A 16,644-nucleotide genomic window follows, 5' to 3' on the forward strand; every position below is an offset into this window, starting at 1 on the left:
GAAGCACACCTTAATTGGACACAGGTGCTCCTGATTTGCTTGATGCCCTGCAGCTCTGCAAACAGGTTAGAGCAATGTGGAGCCATAAACACCTCGGTAAAAAGTGAGAAACGATTGCACCGTGGAGGATTAACTCTACATCCTCAGTTGTCTGACGCTGGCAAAATCAATTAAACCTCTTTGCGCAAAGTGGATTCGGAGAAATAATCATAATCATAAGAAAGTTAAGAGGATAAGACCATGTTGTTAGCACGATGCTACGTAGCACTGGAGGGGAAGGAACAATGTCTCAATAACAAGTCTGCACCTTGTGATTCCAATTAGCTAATAGCTGACTTCAAGTCTCAAATAAAGTGTGGGCTGCACAAAGATCTCCATTGATGACGCTGAGACGACACTTTGGCTCTGACCTCACGCTCTGCAGCATCTTACCGTTCATACAAGCTGACCGCGAGGTAAGGACTATAATTGTACTATTTATCACTGCAAAAAGTGAAATCTAAGTAAGATGAAATACCTCAAATAAGGGTGTTTTGTGCTTATTTTCTGTCTGATAAGATAATTCTTCTCACTAAGCAGATTTTATGTTAGAGTGTTTTACTTGTTTTAAGGGTTTTGGTCCTAAATGATCTCAGTAAGATATTACAGCTTGTAGCTGAGATTTGATGACCTTTATATATTGAATATATAAAGGGAAAAATATCCAAATCCATTGCCATTCTTTATAAAGTAAAACACATGCTGAATAAGAAATGTTTGCATATGTTATATTATTCTTTTATTTTTCCATATTTAACATATTGTGTAAGTTTGGGGAAATGTTTATAGAACAAAAACATAGACCCAATAATTAAACTTCAAAAAAGGGTAATAAGAATAATACACAAAGCGTGCTACTATGAACATACCAATCCATTATTTATAAGTTCTAATGTGTTAAAATTTTCAGATATTGTGTTTTTAAAAACAATGGAAATTATGTTTGGAGTAAAGAACAACAGCCTTCCAGCTTGTATTCTTAGGTTATTTCAATTAAGAGGAGAAACCCATAATTTACAAGGGGTATTGATTTTTGAAATAGGTAAAGCAAGAACGAATATTAAATACAAATGTATTTCAGTTTTAGGAGTTAAATGGTGGAATAAGCTCAGTGATGAGTTGAAGACATGTACTTCTTTAAGGTTTAAGAAAACATTGAAAGGTGAGATAATTGAAAATTATAAAATATAGTAACAATTACTTTCATCCCATTGATTTTTTTTAATTTTTTTTTTTAACATTGATGTTCCAGGTAATCTTATTTTCAGTGAAGGTATAAGCTTTGGCTTCAGCCTATTCCTTTTTCGGTCATGCTTTTTCTTTTCTTTTCCTTTTGTGTGTAAATGTTTATGATTGTTATACTGTATATGTATAGTCTGTACTTTTAAACTGGTCACACAAAATGGTTAATGGTTGATGGTTGATTTATATGACCGAAATAAACTTATTTCATATCATATCATTATATTGAGTAAAACATGCTTGAAACTAGAATATCAAGTGTTGCAAAGCTGTGTCATCAACACTCACAAGTATAAAACTACTTTTTAAAAGTCATCATTTCTTATTTCAAGCATGAAAAAAATAAAAATAAATCATGACTTTGACACAATAGAAAATAGGTACTCATTAGAGATGCGCGGTTTGCGGGCACAACCGCGGAGTCCGCGGATTATCCGCGGATCGGGCGGATGAAATTTAAAAAAATAAGATTTTATCCGCGTGCGGGTCGGGTCGGGCGGATCAATTAGATTTTTTTTTTTTTTTTTTTTTTTTTTTTTGTTTTTTTTTTGCGGGTGGCAGTTAAACCAATTCGGAAATATATACACATAGTTAAATGTTGTTACCCACATACGAAAAACGAGCAGGCACCTGCTGCATATGCCACAACAGAAGAAAGAAAAGAGATGGACACTTTTACGGAGCGGAGAAGGGACGCCTCGCCGGTGTCCGGGACCGAGGCCCCTTCCCCCGAGAGGGCCCCACCGGGAGCCGTAGCTGAGGCGATCCGCGAGAAGGGCCCGACGCATGTCCAGGGTCACTACCGCGCCCACCGCACCGACACCCCGCCTCGTCCGCCTTCGCCGCGGCCGGCGTCACGCGCAGCAGGTAAGCAGCTTACCTGCCCGCCACCCCCCGAAATTCACATTTCTATCACAATTATCATACTGTAAACATGGTAAGCTAACTTCATTAAAATTAATAGTCCTGTCAATAGCATGGAATTACAATTCAAATGTAGTTTTTTTTGTAAGCCTTTCAAAAGAATTCAAAATATGAAAAATTAATGAAAATTAATTTAAGCCATCAGACACTTTGAAAAGTGGCACATCACATCTCTAATGTAATCATTTGAACTTTTCAACACAAATAGCACTGCAAAAATATTAAGGACATACTTCTGTATTTTGGTAGTTATGCTGTCAACATTTAACAAGATTTCTTCAACTTGGACTTGAAAGCATAAATAGTATAAACACTTTTAACAGTATGTCGTGCTGTGAAATACAGCCGACAGGATTGCGCACCACACAGGAAGCAAGGCCAAAGTGCATGCATGGTGCAGGAGAAGAAAGGACTTCTTTCATTTAAGGTTTGTGATAAACCATCAAACTAATTCGTTAAAAGGACTCTATAGTAATATAAAGCGAATTTTTCTGGACATTATCATGCAAGAAAAGTTTATTTTTGGGACCGCGATCACCGCGTAATGATTTTTAAAGGTTGCATTACAAACATGTAACTGTCCCATGTGATCAGCCAGTGCGATTGGAAGTCCATGCTCAATTATTGCCTCCGTAAATAAAACTTCGGCATTTATCACATCCAAAGAATCTGTTTGGGCGACGAAAAACGTTGAAAGTTTTCCACTTTTATCGCTAGCAACGGCATTAGGCTTGTGTTTTTTTGTCCCAACGTGGTCTTTTACATCGCTAATTCCTCCGTGTCCGATCGAAAAATCTTGTCTGCACAAGGTGCAATTCGCGTAGTTTTCACCCTTTTTTTTTTAAATTAAAGAAAAAACGTATTTTTTATCACTGCACCCGTAACCCGGAATAGGTTGATGAAAATCGTACGAATTACGGGAAAACCGGAGTAGTTGGCAGGTGCCTCACTAATGCCTTGCATCGTCTATATTAGATATATAACAACGGGCGGGTGCGGTTCTGTTCAAATGTTAGATCGGGTGGATTGCGGATGGTTGACGACTTTCTGATGCGGTTGCGGATGAAATATTTGCCTATCCGCGCATCTCTAGTACTCATATAGTAGTACAGTTGGCTCAGTAAAGCAAACTGACAGGTAATATTTAAACATTTAAACATGTGACATTTCAGAAATAATTCATGCATATTGAGAAAAATTCTTCAAAATTACAATACATTTTTTTGGCATATTTTACACATACACACAAAATACTTGGTGCAATGGAAATGTAATGCCGAGTGCATATCATTATGTCAAGATATATATATAGAGAATATTTTTCAACATATTGAGCAAAAAGGTCTTTTTCTAGCAAGAAAAGTGCACTTGTTATTAGTGAGAATATACTTATTTTAAGCTATTTTTGGGTTCATTGAGGTTAGCTAATTTGACTTGTTTTGGAAAGTCTTGACAAGCCAAATTTTCTTGTTCTATTGGCAGATAATTTTGCTTAGTTCAAATAAAATACCTTTTAATTTTTTTATTATTCTTGAACACTGACTTTGCAGTGTACATTATTGTGATTGTAAAATGTATTTTTTTTGTGAACAGCCTGTATGTGGTTGTCTACAAAACTTGTCTTTCTGGTTTTAGTAATAAAACTTGTTACTGAATGATATATTTTATACACATCTTGCATACATGTTCACTTATTCCATTTAAAACTAAAACATAGGTTATATACTTGGATATATATAAAAGAATGCTTTAAATCAGTGGTCCCCAGGGGCGCCGCTAGGGATTTGGGGCCTCATGAAAAGAATCTTTACAGGGCCCCCAACAGTGTCATTATTTTTTTCTGTATAAGTATAAAACTACTTTTTAAAAGTCATCATTTCTTATTTCAAGCATGAAAAAAAAAAAAAATCATGACTTTTTGACACAATAGAAAATAGGTACTCATATAGTAGTACAGTTGGCTCAGTAAAGCAAACTGACAGGTAATATTTAAACATTTAAACATGTGACATTTCAGAAATAATTCATGCATATTGAGAAAAATCCTTCAAAATTACAATACATTTTTTTGGCATATTTTACACATACACACAAAATACTTGGTGCAATGATGGGGGAAATGTAATGCCGAGCGCATATCATTATGTCAAGATAATGGCACTAGCATTTACTTCATTTAAGAATATTTTTCAACATATTGAGCAAAAAGGTCTTTTTTTTTTTTCTACCAAGAAAAGTGCACTTATTAGTGAGAATATACTTATTTTAAGGTATTTTTGGGTTCATTGAGGGTAGCTAATTAGGGCCCGCATGGCCCATTGTATAAGGACTCCCAAAGGGAGTCCTTATGCAATGGGACATAAGGACCTATTGTATTTGTAAGGTTTTATTAGGGCCCGCATGGCCCATTGTATAAGGACTCCCAAAGGGAGTCCTTATACAATGGGACATAAGGACCTATTGTATTTGTAAGGTTTTATTCTTTATTCTTTTTCTTCCGCCGCCTCTTTGAGCACTAATTTGACCCACTTAACATGCTTCAAAACTCACCATATTTGACCCACACATCAGGACCTGAGAAAATTGTCTTTTAATAAAAAAAAACCGAACCGCAAAAATCAAAATTGCGCTCTAGCGCCCCCTAGGAAAAAAAAAATAGACTGCCTGTAACTCCCACTAGGAAGGTCGGAAAGACATGAAACAAAAACCTCTATGTAGGTCTGACTTAGACCTAGTTTTCATAATTGTATATCTTCGGGCAAAAATCAACAGGAAGTTGGCAATTCCCCCTTCAAGACAAATAAGTACTAAAAACAGTCACTTTTGCCTCTTTGAGCTGTAATTTGACCCCCTTAACATGCTTCAAAACTCACCAAACTGAACGCACACATCAGGACTGGCAAACATTGCGATCTAAAAAAAAAAACCTAATCTCAAAATTGCGCTCTACTGCAATTTTTTAATAAAACGCAAAAAAAAAACTGCTCCTCGGAAGAAAAAATGACAAAACTGCCTGTAACTCCCACTGGGAAGGTCGGAGAGACATGAAACAAAAACTTCTATGTAGGTCTCACCTAGACCTACATTTCATAAATTGACAAGCCCCAGCAAAAATCAACAGGAAGTTTGCTATTCCCCCTTCAAAACAAATTTTTTTGTAAAAACCGGTCACCTTCCTTCAAAAACGAACTCCTCTGAGCGCATTTGTCGTTTCGCCTTCAAACTAACACAGGAGAGAGATTGAACCCTTGTGATTACAATTACAGAAGCGCTTTTTTTCTAACTGCTCCGGTTTTGATTTTATGACCCTTCAAAGACCCGCTGCGCTGCTGTTTTTTTTAAGATGGCTGCTTAAAAGCAGGAAGCACCAACGTGCCCACACAATGCAGACAAGGTAGGTACACTAGACAAAAGTCTTGGGACACTTCAGACTAAAAGTAGACAAAAGTATTAGGACACTTATGACTATCGCTGGACAAAAGTATTGGGACACTTAGTACTAGCACCTGCCAAATACGCGGGCCCGACCAACGCTGCTTGCAGCTTTAATTAGGGCCCGCACGGCCCATTGCAAAAGGACTCCCACAGGGAGTCCTTATGCAATGGGACATAAGGACCTATTGTTTTTCGTTCGTTTTATTATTCTTTCTTATTATTATTATTCTTCCGCCGCCTCTTTGAACACTAATTTGACCCACTCAACATGCTTCAAAACTCACCATATTTGACACACTCATCAGGACCTGCGAAAATTGTCTTTTGATAAAAAAACCGAACCCCAAAAATCAAAATTGCGCTCTAGCGCCCCCTAGGGAAAAAAAAAAACAGACTGCCTGTAACTCCCACTAGGAAGGTCGGAAAAATATGAAACAAAAACCTCTATGTAGGTCTGACTTAGACCTAGTTCTCATAATTGTATGTCTTCGGGCTAAAATCAACAGGAAGTTGGCAATTCCCCCTTCAAGACAAAAAAGTACTAAAAACTGTCACTTTTGCCTCTTTGAGCTGTAATTTCACCCCCTTAACATGCTTCAAAACTCTCCAAACTTTACACACACATCAGGACTGGCTAAAACTGTGATCTAATGAAAAAACCTAACCCCAAATCTAAAAATTGTGCTCTACAGCAATTTTTTACTAAAACTGACAAAAAACTGCTCCTCGGAAGAAAAAAACTACTAAACTGCCTGTAACTCCCACTGGGAAGGTCGGAGAGACATGAAACAAAAACCTCTATGTAGGTCTCACTTAGACCTACATTTCATTAATTGACAACCCCCCGCAAAAATCTACTGGATGTTTGCTATTCCCCCTTCAAAAAAAATTTTTTGTAACAACCGGTCACCTTCCTTCAAAAACGAACTCCTCTGAGTGCGTTTGTCGTTTCGCCTTCAAAATAACACAGGAGAGACATTGAACCCTTGTGAATACAACAACAGAAGCCTTTTTTAATTAAGTGCTCCGGTTTTGATTTTATGACCCTTCAAAGACCCGCTGCACTCATGCTGCTGCGGTGCTGTTTCTGTAAGATGGCTGCTCAAAAGCAGGAAGCACCAACGTGCCCACACAATGCAGACAAGGTAGGTACACTAGACAAAAGTCTTGGGACACTTCAGACTAAAAGTAGACAAAAGTATTGGGACACTTATGACTATCACTGGACAAAAGTATTGGGACACTTAGGACTAGCACCTGCCAAAGACGCGGGCCCGACCAACGCTGCTTGCAGCTTTAATTTTACTTGTTTTGGAAAGTCTTGACAAGCTGAATTTTCTTGTTCTATTGGCAGATAATTTTGCTTCATTCAAATAAAATACCTCAAATTTATTTATTTTTCTTGTTTTTGAACACTGACTTTTTGCAGTGTACCGCTATTGATTCATTCATAAATTCACAGGCTTGACCGTGTTGAACAAAAAGTGCGGCCATACTTGCCAACCCTCCCGGATTTTCCGGGAGACTCCCGAAATTCAGCGACTCTCCCGAAAACCTCCCGGGACAAATTTTCTCCCGAAAATCTCCCGAAATTCAGGCGGAGCTGGAAGCCACGCCCCCTCCAGCTCCATGCGGACCTGAGTGACGTGTCAACAGCCTGTATTCACGTCCGCTTTCCCACAATATAAACAGCGTGCCTGCCCAAACACGTTATAACTAGAATGATGGAGGGCGAGTTCTTGGTTTCTTATGTGGGTTTATTGTTAGGCAGTTTCATTAACGTCCTCCCAGCGCGGCAACACACAACAGCAGTCATGTTTTATTCTACCGTAAAGCAGTTCGTCTGCCGTAAACAGCAACGTTGTTGTAATATATTGAGTTGGAGGCAATAACCAGGCGAGGTGATGAAGTACGTCTCTTTACTGTAGACTTCAGAACAGACTCACACACTTGACGTCAGGTGCGCAACACCATGTAAATCGTTGGCCAACCCCAGTACGCTATAGCCAACATTCACCAGGAGATGGCAACAGACAAACATAGATCACTCTATTACATTCCTCCCCTTTTAGAAATGTAGAAGTTACTCAAAATAAACAACCCAACCAAAAAATGCAGCAACTCAATTAAAAAACTGTACGTAAGCCACATTCTTTTTTTCTTTAGTACTGAACTCTTAACCCTCATTTGTAAACAATAACATGCTTATTATACAAACAGTATTTGTACACCTTTAACACAGATTTTTATACTGTCTTCAGAGATTCCGTTTTTTTGGTGGTACTCGAAACCTTTCTGGGTACCTGCGAAAGGGTGTTCAGCATGGTTAGAAAAATAGTGACAGAGAATAGAACAAGGATGGACAATTCAACCCTTAACTCAACAATGAGTAGATGAGTGTTATGTGTGTGTGTATATGTGTAAATAAATGAACACTGAAATTCAAGTATTTCTTTTATTATTATAGATATCTATCTATCTCTAGAATTCACTGAAAGTCAAGTATTTCATATATATATATATATATATATATATATATATATATATATATATATATATATATATATATATATATAATACTTGACTTGGTGAATTCTAGCTGTAAATATACTCTTCCCCTCTTAGCCCCACCCCCACCTCCCGAAATCGGAGGTCTCAAGGTTGGCAAGTATGGTGTGAAGTGAACTATATTTATATAGCGCTTTTCTCTACTGACAAAGCGCTTTTACATAATGAAACCAAATATGTAAGTTATATTTTTTAAAGCAGTGTGGGTGGCACTGGGAGCAGGTGGGGTAAAGTGTCTTGCCCAAGGACACAACGGCAGTGACTAGGATGGCAGAAGCGGGGATCGAACCTGGAACCCTCAAGTTGCTGGCACGGCCACTCGACCAACCGAGCTATGCCGCCCCATATAGCGTGCCACGTGTTACCCAGTTTCCCCTAGGGCAGGGGTCGGCAACCCAAAAATGTTGAAAGAGCCATATTGGACCAAAAATACAAAAACAAATCTGTCTGGAGCCGCAAAAAAAAATTAAAAGCCATATTACATACAGATAGTGTGTCATGAGATATACATTGAATTAAGAGGACTTAAAGGAAACTAAATGAGCTCAAATATAGCTACAAATGAGGCATAATGATGCAATATGTACATATAGCTAGCCTAAATAGCATGTTAGCATCGATTAGCTTGCAGTCATGCAGTGACCAAATATGTCCGATTAGCACTCCACACAAGTCAATAACATCAACAAAACTCACCTTTCGTGCACAACGTTTAAAGTTTGGTGGACAAAATGAGACAGAAAAAGAAGTGGCATAAAACACGTCCTAGAAAGTTATACATGTAAACAAACTCCGGTGAGTTCAAGGACCGCCAAAATTAGTGGGACAAAACGGCGCTCGCCAAATGCTCGAATCAGTGAAGCATGTTTAATATAAACAGTGTGCTTTGTAACAATTAGGGAGGTCTGTGTCATGTTTGTCCTCCTACAGAAACCATATTAAAACAAAAATATATTTTTTTCCCCCTCATCTTTTTCCATTTTTCATACATTTTTTGAAAAAGCTCCACAGAGCCACTAGGGCGGCGCTAAAGAGCCGCATGCGGCTCTAGAGCCGCGGGTTGCCGACCCCTGATGTAAACAAACTACGGTGAGTTCAAGGACCACCAAAATTAGTGGGACAAAACGGCACTCGCCAAATACTCGAATCAGTGAAGCATGTTTAATACAAACAGTGTGCTTTATAACAATTGGGGAGGTTTGTGTCATGTTTGTCCTCCTACAGAAATCATATTAAAACAAAAATATATTTTTTTTTCCCCCTCATCTTTTTCCATTTTTCATACATTTTTTGAAAAAGCTCCACAGAGCCACTAGGGCGGCGCTAAAGAGCCGCGGGTTGCCGACCCCTGATGTAAACAAACTACGGTGAGTTCAAGGACCGCCAAAATTAGTGGGACAAAACGGCGCTCACCAAATACCGTATTTTCCGCACCATAAGGCGCCCTGGGTTATAAGCCGCGCCTTCAATGAACGGCATATTTCAAAACTTTGTCCACCAATAAGCCGCCCCGTGTTGTAAGCCGCATCTAACTGCGCTAAAGGAATGTCAAAAAAACAGTCAGATAGGTCAGTCAAACTTTAATAATATATTAAAAACCAGCGTTCTAACAACTCTGTTCACTCCCAAAATGTACGCAAATGTGCAATCACAAACATACGTATATCAACATGGACAGAGCTGCGTGAAAAAAGCCACCCGGCCTCATCGCGTAAACTTAAACTTACCTTAACCACTCGCTCATCTTTTCTTCATCCATCCCTTCGAGTTAGCTTTTATGATGACGCCGGCTGGAAAGGTCTCTTTTGGCAAGGTCTTCCTTTTGAATATCACCATGGGTGGAAGTTTCTGGCCATTAGCATGGCAAGCTAGAACCACAGTGAAGGATGACTTCTCATTCCCTGTGGTGCGAATATTCACCGTACGTGCTCCCGTTGTATCCACAGTGTGGTTCACAGGAATATCAGTTGCTGTGAAATAGTAATCCGTGTGCGGATGGAGAGATTGCGTCTTTTCATGAACCGGATACCTGTCTCTTAGTAGGAGCCATTTTGTGGTCTTTACAGATGTAAACACACAAAGGAAATGAAACGTACGGTATATCCGCGCGCTTTTTCTTCTTCTACGCGGGCGGGTGGTTGCTTACAGTAGAAGAAGAAGCGCTTCCTGTTCTATGGGGGCGGGTGCTTACCTTGGCGGTTGCTTGCGTAGAAGAAGAAGCGCTTCCTGTTCTACCGGGAAAAAAGATGGCGGCTGTTTACCGAAGTTGCGAGACCGAAACTTTATGAAAATGAATCTTAATATTTATCCATATATAAAGCGCACCGGGTTATAAGGCGCACTGTCAGCTTTTGAGAAAATTTGTGGTTTTTAGGTGCGCCTTATAGTGCGGAAAATACGGTACTCGAATCAGTGAAGCATGTTTAATATAAACAGTGTGCTTTATAACAATTGGGGAGGTTTGTGTCATGTTTGTCCTCCTATAGAAACCATATTAAAACAAAAAAATATACATTTTTTCCCCACATCTTTTTTTCATACATTTTCGAAAAAGCTCCAGAGAGCCACTAGGGCGGCGCTAAAGAGCCGCATGTGGCTCTAGAGCCGCGGGTTGCCGACCCCCGCCCTAGGGCAACAACTTTAATGTTTGATGAAATGTGATTATGTGCATGAGTGTAGGTACTCAGTGTCCGCCCTGAGATGGGTAGGTTGTGAGTTCAAACCCCGGCCGAGTCATACCAAAGACTATAAAAAATGGGAGCCATTACCTCCCTGCTTGGCACTCAGCATCAAGGCTTGGAATTGGGGGTTAAATCACCGAAAAGACTATAAAAAAGAAAAAGAAATAATAAATAAATAAATATTAATAATAAATAAATAATAATTTAAATTTCATATTTCATATTTCTCAATAATTTAAATTTAAATAATAATAAGAAATAAATATATTAAAAAGACTATAAAAATGGGAGCCATTACCTCCCTGCTTGGCACTCAGCATCAAGGCTTGGAATTGGGGGTTGAATCACCAAAAAGACTATAAAAAAAGAAAAGAAATAATAAATAAATAAATATTAATAATTAATAAATAATAATAATTTAAATTTCATATTTCTCAATAATTTAAATTTAAATAATAATAATAATAAATAAATATATTAAGAAGACTATAAAAATGGGAGCCATTACCTCCCTGCTTGGCACTCAGCATCAAGGCTTGGAATTGGGGGTTAAATCACCGAAAAGACTATAAAAAAAAAAAAGAAATAATAAATAAATAAATATTAATAATTAATAAATAATAATAATTTAAATTTCATATTTCTCAATAATTTAAATTTAAATAATAATAATAAATACATATATTAAGAAGACTATAAAAATGGGAGCTATTACCTCCCTGCTTGGCACTCAGCATCAAGGCTTGGAATTGGGGGTTAAATCACCAAAAATGATTCCCGGGCGTGGCACCACTGCTCCCCTCACCTCCCAGGGGGTGATCAAGGGTGATGGGTGAAATGCAGAGAATAATTTGACCACACCTAGGGTGTGTGTGACTATCATTGGTACTTTAAAGTGCTTGCATATGTACAGTATGTGTGAATGTTTGTACTTGTACTTGATATCAGTCATGTGGGGGTTTAATTGATCATGTTTTCAGGTACCGAAGGCCAATCTGACCATGGCTATTTCTTTAATGCTGGTGGCGTTCGTCGTCTCTCTGGTCGGAGCTCAGGTGCCCCACTGGGGATCGTGTCCAGAACCGGACGTTCAGGCCTCGTTCGACGTCAAACTGGTAGAACAGCTATTTGCTTGAATATGTTAGGGATTGTGCACTCTTTCAGAACTTGTTTTTTTTATCTCCTTGCAGTTCATGGGCAGGTGGTTTGAAATCGGAAGACTGCCGACTCAGTTTGAAAAGGGTTGCTGCATGGAGACAAACTTTACTTTAAGGACCAACAACTCGTTCCGAGTGGTCAGCTCGCAAATGCTGTAAGTCTTGTCCGGGCCTTTTTGCGCAAAAAGATCGAGTTTGAGCCCATTATCGAATTCTCTTTTCGAACCGATTCCTTATCGAATCCAGATAGGTTGTTGTATATGGAAAAAAAACACTATTTGGTTTAACAAAAGCTCACTTTTATTTTATAAGAAAAAACTAAAATAAAATAAATAAATATTGACTGTTACCCAAAGTATATTAAGTGGGATTTTTCAGAAAAACAAATATATACAGTAACACAAAAACAACCTGTCTCTGTGATCACTATAGGTGTATAAATAATAGTGTTAAATAAAATCAGTCCCTTGGGCACAAAACTGAAAATAATACAGCTCTCCAAAAAGTGCACTTCTGCTGCTATTGGAACATACTAACTACCAGAGGTGGGTAGAGTAGCCAGAAATTGTACTCAAGTAAGTACTGTTACTTTAGAGATTTATTACTCAAGTAAAAGTAAGGAGTAGTCACCCAAATATTTACTTGAGTAAAAGTAAAAAGTATGTTGTGAAAAAACTACTCAAGTACTGAGTAACTGATGAGTAACATACACACTTATATATATATATATATATATATATATATATATATATATATATACACATTGATATATACAGTATATAATTTATATGTATTTATTTAGCTGTTTTTGTTTACATGTTAAAGGTGTTTTAATGAATATACATGCATGTTTAACATATAGATTCCTTTCTTTCATGAATATAAGTTGGTGTATTACCTGATTCTGATGACTTGCGTTGATTGTAATCAGACAGTTGTGATGATAACGTCCACGTTTTCAAATGGAGGAGAAGAAAAGTTCCTCCTTTCTGTCTAATACCACATGAAAGTGGTGGGTTTTTGGCATCTTATTTGTTCAGCTTCCATATTCGTTTTTATACACTTTACAAGAAATATATTGGCGTCAAACTCCGTAGCTTGCTAGCTTGTTTGCGCTGGCTTTCGGAGACTCTTGTTTTGAAAGCGCAGGCGCGATGGAGCGGCACTTTTATTGTGAAGACAGGAACGTCCTCATGTGCGGTCAGTCTTTAGGCTTTTGACGGGATGTACGGTTAAAATAAAAAAGTATCTTTTTTCCTTCACACTTTTGATTGATTGATTGGAACTTTTATTAGTAGATTGCACAGTACATATTCCGTACAATTGACCACTAAATGGTAACACCCCAATAAGTTTTTCAACTTGTTTAAGTCAGGTCATGTGACCGCCTGGCTCTGTTTGATTGGTCCAACGTCACCAGTGACTGCATCTGATTGGTGGAACGAAGTGAAACGTCACCAGTAAGGCAGGCACTATGAAGGTCTGTCTGACAGACCAAAACAAACAAAGCGTGCATTAACAGATCGTAAAAATTAGTAGCGCGTAGAGAGCTGAATGTAGATAAAAGTAGCGGAGTAAAAGTAGCGTTCCTTCTCTATAAATATACTTAAGTAAAAGTATGTTGCATTAAAACTACTCTTAGAAGTACAATTTATCCCAAAAGTTACTCAAGTAGATGTAACGGAGTAAATGTAGCGCGTTACTACCCACCTCTGCTAACTACACACACAGGCAGACAGCTAACAAACAATCCAAGCAGTCTAATAAAGTTCCAAAGCAGATTAATCCATTTGGGCTCTTTATTGTTGTTGATCTTGCTTTGTCTTTTCCTATCTTTACTTTTGTCTTGCACTGGACTTATTTTTTTAATTTTTTTAAACTGAAATACACACAATGACAAACGTATAAGCTATGTGATTCAATTAACATACTGTAATGTAATACACAATATGTAAATATTAGTTTCACACAAATATACAGTACTATCATCAAACAAATACTTCTGAGTGTTGAAACTATTTTGATGGTGGAAATACACTTTAAGTCCTCAAAACATCCATTGAAACAGTGCACAAAAATCGTTTTTCAATAAACATCTTATATCAAACATAACCACTTTCCACCTTAATATTGAGTTACATAAACAAGTTAAACAGTTTACTTACAGACTTATCTTTTCCAAGGCTGGTAAGAGCTAACACAACTTGTCTACTTCTCAATTGTCTCATGAACTTAACTGACGTCGTCAACCCGGAAGTGCCCAAACTATTGACGCGTAGTATTTTCATATCGCCACAAGGTGTCAGTAAGAGTCTACAATCAAATGGGCACAACATTGCCCATTTGGGATTCGTTCCCAGGGATTCGAATAAAGAACCAAATCTTTTTCTTTACTATAGTGGCCTCGATAACGGGAATCGGTTCTTTTCTTATCGAACAATCGGGAGAATCGGTTTCGAACATCATCCCTATTGCAGGGTGTACTTTTTTTTTTTTCTGAAATGTGAGCTGATTTATCTTGAACAGAAAAGGAGCGCGGAGGACGATTGAAGGCATTGGCGTCATAGAGGATCAGAAGCATCCTGCCAAGCTTGGAATAAGCTTCTCCTATGGCAAGATTCAACTTTTCAGTCGTCACATGCTTCACTTATTTTTCCTTGTAGAAAGATGCTATCCTTTAGCACCCTTTTTGTTTGTGTCTCACTAAACAGTGCTGCCCTATTCCCCCTACTGGATCCTGTCCACGGACTACGTCAACACGGCCCTTGTCTACTCCTGCACGGACGTCCTGAGGGTCTTCCACCTCGACTTCGCCTGGATCCTGGCGCGGACGCGTACCCTGCCGGAGTCCGCCGTCGAAATGGCCAAGGAGACGTTTGCCAGCAAAAACATCGACGTGAGCCGCATGATTGCCACCAAACAAACAGGCTGTGACGAGTGACGAGCAATATTTAAAACAAAGGTTGAAATGGCCTAAATTGAGTGTTGTGATTTAATGGAAGGAATGTGTTGTCTCATGTATAGATTGAAATGAGCTTTAAGAACATTCTATTATACCTGCAGGAATTTATCCTTAAATGTATAGCTTTGCTGTTTCAGTTGTTAGTCCTAATACAGAAATGATATTCTAGAATTGCATAAACTGACTACTTAAAAGGTGAATTAAAAGTGATGAACCAATTATGCAGGCGTTTTTTGTCAATTTCCCATCTCCGTGGTAACATGCAGCTTTGAATTTAGATTTCGAAACCCATCCATCCATCCATTTTCTACCGCTTATTCTCTTTGGGGTCGCGGGGGGCGCTGGAGCCTATCTCAGCTACAATCGGGCGGAAGGCGGGGTACACCCTGGACAAGTCGCCACCTCATCGCAGAGATTTCGAAACCTCAGAATGTAATATACTGTGCACTGCAAAAGTCAGTGTTAAAAAAAAAAAAAAAATACAAAAATGAGGGGTATTTTATTTGAACTAAGCAAAATTATCTGCCAGTAGGACAAGAAAATTTGGCTTGTCAAAACTTTCCAAAACAAGTAAAATTAACTAACCTCAATGAACCCAAAAAAACCTTTTTAAAATAAGTATATACTCACTAAGTGCACTTTTCTTGGTAGGAAAAAAAAGACCTTTTTGCTCAATATGTTGAAAAATATTCTTAAATGAAGTAAATGCTAGTGCCATTATCTTGACATAATGATATGCGCTCGGCATTACATTTCTTGAAACCAGCAAACTTATACTAAAAACTAATTTATTGTTCTTAATGGAAAGGCAACCGCTTGTTACTCTCGGGGTCTCCTAGCCGCTCAGGCAAATCATATTGTCTAAAAATGCATTTTTCCATGGATAACATGACATCATCGCGCCAAGTGTGTGCTCTTTCAGTCAATTAGTGCACATTAGAGATGCGCGGATAGGCAATTATTTCATCCGCAACCGCATCAGAAAGTCGTCAACCATCCGCCATCCACCCGATGTAACATTTGATCAGAACCGCACCCGCCCGCCATCCGCCCGCACCCGCCCGTTGTTATATATCTAATATAGACGATGCAAGGCATTAGTGAGGTTATAAAGCTTTTGCCTGTTAAAGAAAGGAGACTGATCCAATGCAGCACAGACATTCGCGTGCCACGCTGTCACGACCCAGACGCACACCAGTGCGCAATCATATGGGAGCCGCGCTGAGCGCACCTCCAAGCGCGTCTCGCTGCCGGCGACGGCCGGGTATGGGCCCGACGCTCCAGCGCCATCCATTTTCAGGGCTAGTTGATTCGGCAGGTGGGTTTTTACACACTCCTTAGCGGGTTCCGACTTCCATGGCCACCGTCCTGCTGTCTATATCAACCAGGGTGAGCCCCACCCCTTTCGTGAGCGCACTGCGCGCGGAGTGACCCCTGTTACGCGCCCCCGGCAACAGGGGTGGCGGGCAAGTAAGCTGCGCGGGCGGAGCGCGCGGAGTGACCCCTGTTACGAGCCACGGGGGTGGCGGGCAGGTAAGCTGCTTACCTGCTGCGCGTGACGCCGGCCGCGGCGAAGGCGGACGAGGCGGGGTGTCGGCGCGGTGGTGACCCTGGACGTGGGTCGGGCCCTTCTCGC

At 39.2% G+C, this 16,644-nt stretch overlaps 1 protein-coding gene across 1 annotated transcript; it reads left to right on the forward strand.

The window, feature by feature from the left end:
• The first annotated feature begins 111 nt into the window (after positions 1-111).
• Positions 112-15,227, forward strand: apoda.1 (apolipoprotein Da, duplicate 1). The gene is made up of 5 exons (XM_061978806.2): positions 112-455; positions 11,870-12,004; positions 12,080-12,201; positions 14,573-14,658; positions 14,758-15,227. Exons 1-5 carry the CDS (start codon positions 381-383, stop codon positions 14,985-14,987), a joined length of 648 nt encoding a protein of 215 aa, XP_061834790.1. The 5' UTR covers positions 112-380; the 3' UTR covers positions 14,988-15,227.
• The last annotated feature ends 1,417 nt before the right edge of the window (positions 15,228-16,644 follow it).

The sequence above is a fragment of the Nerophis lumbriciformis genome, linkage group LG19, assembly GCF_033978685.3.
Source record: "Nerophis lumbriciformis linkage group LG19, RoL_Nlum_v2.1, whole genome shotgun sequence".
In the NCBI taxonomy this organism is placed as follows: Eukaryota; Metazoa; Chordata; class Actinopteri; order Syngnathiformes; family Syngnathidae; genus Nerophis; species Nerophis lumbriciformis.

Bases quoted from the DNA above. Each gene is read 5' to 3' on its own strand.
- apoda.1 (XM_061978806.2), top strand. From the start codon at position 381: ATGACGCTGAGACGACACTTTGGCTCTGACCTCACGCTCTGCAGCATC. The intron at 456-11,869 runs GTAAGGACTATA...TCATGTTTTCAG, and splicing joins TCATACAAGCTGACCGCGAG to GTACCGAAGGCCAATCTGAC. The intron at 14,659-14,757 runs GCAAGATTCAAC...CTCACTAAACAG, and splicing joins TGGAATAAGCTTCTCCTATG to TGCTGCCCTATTCCCCCTAC.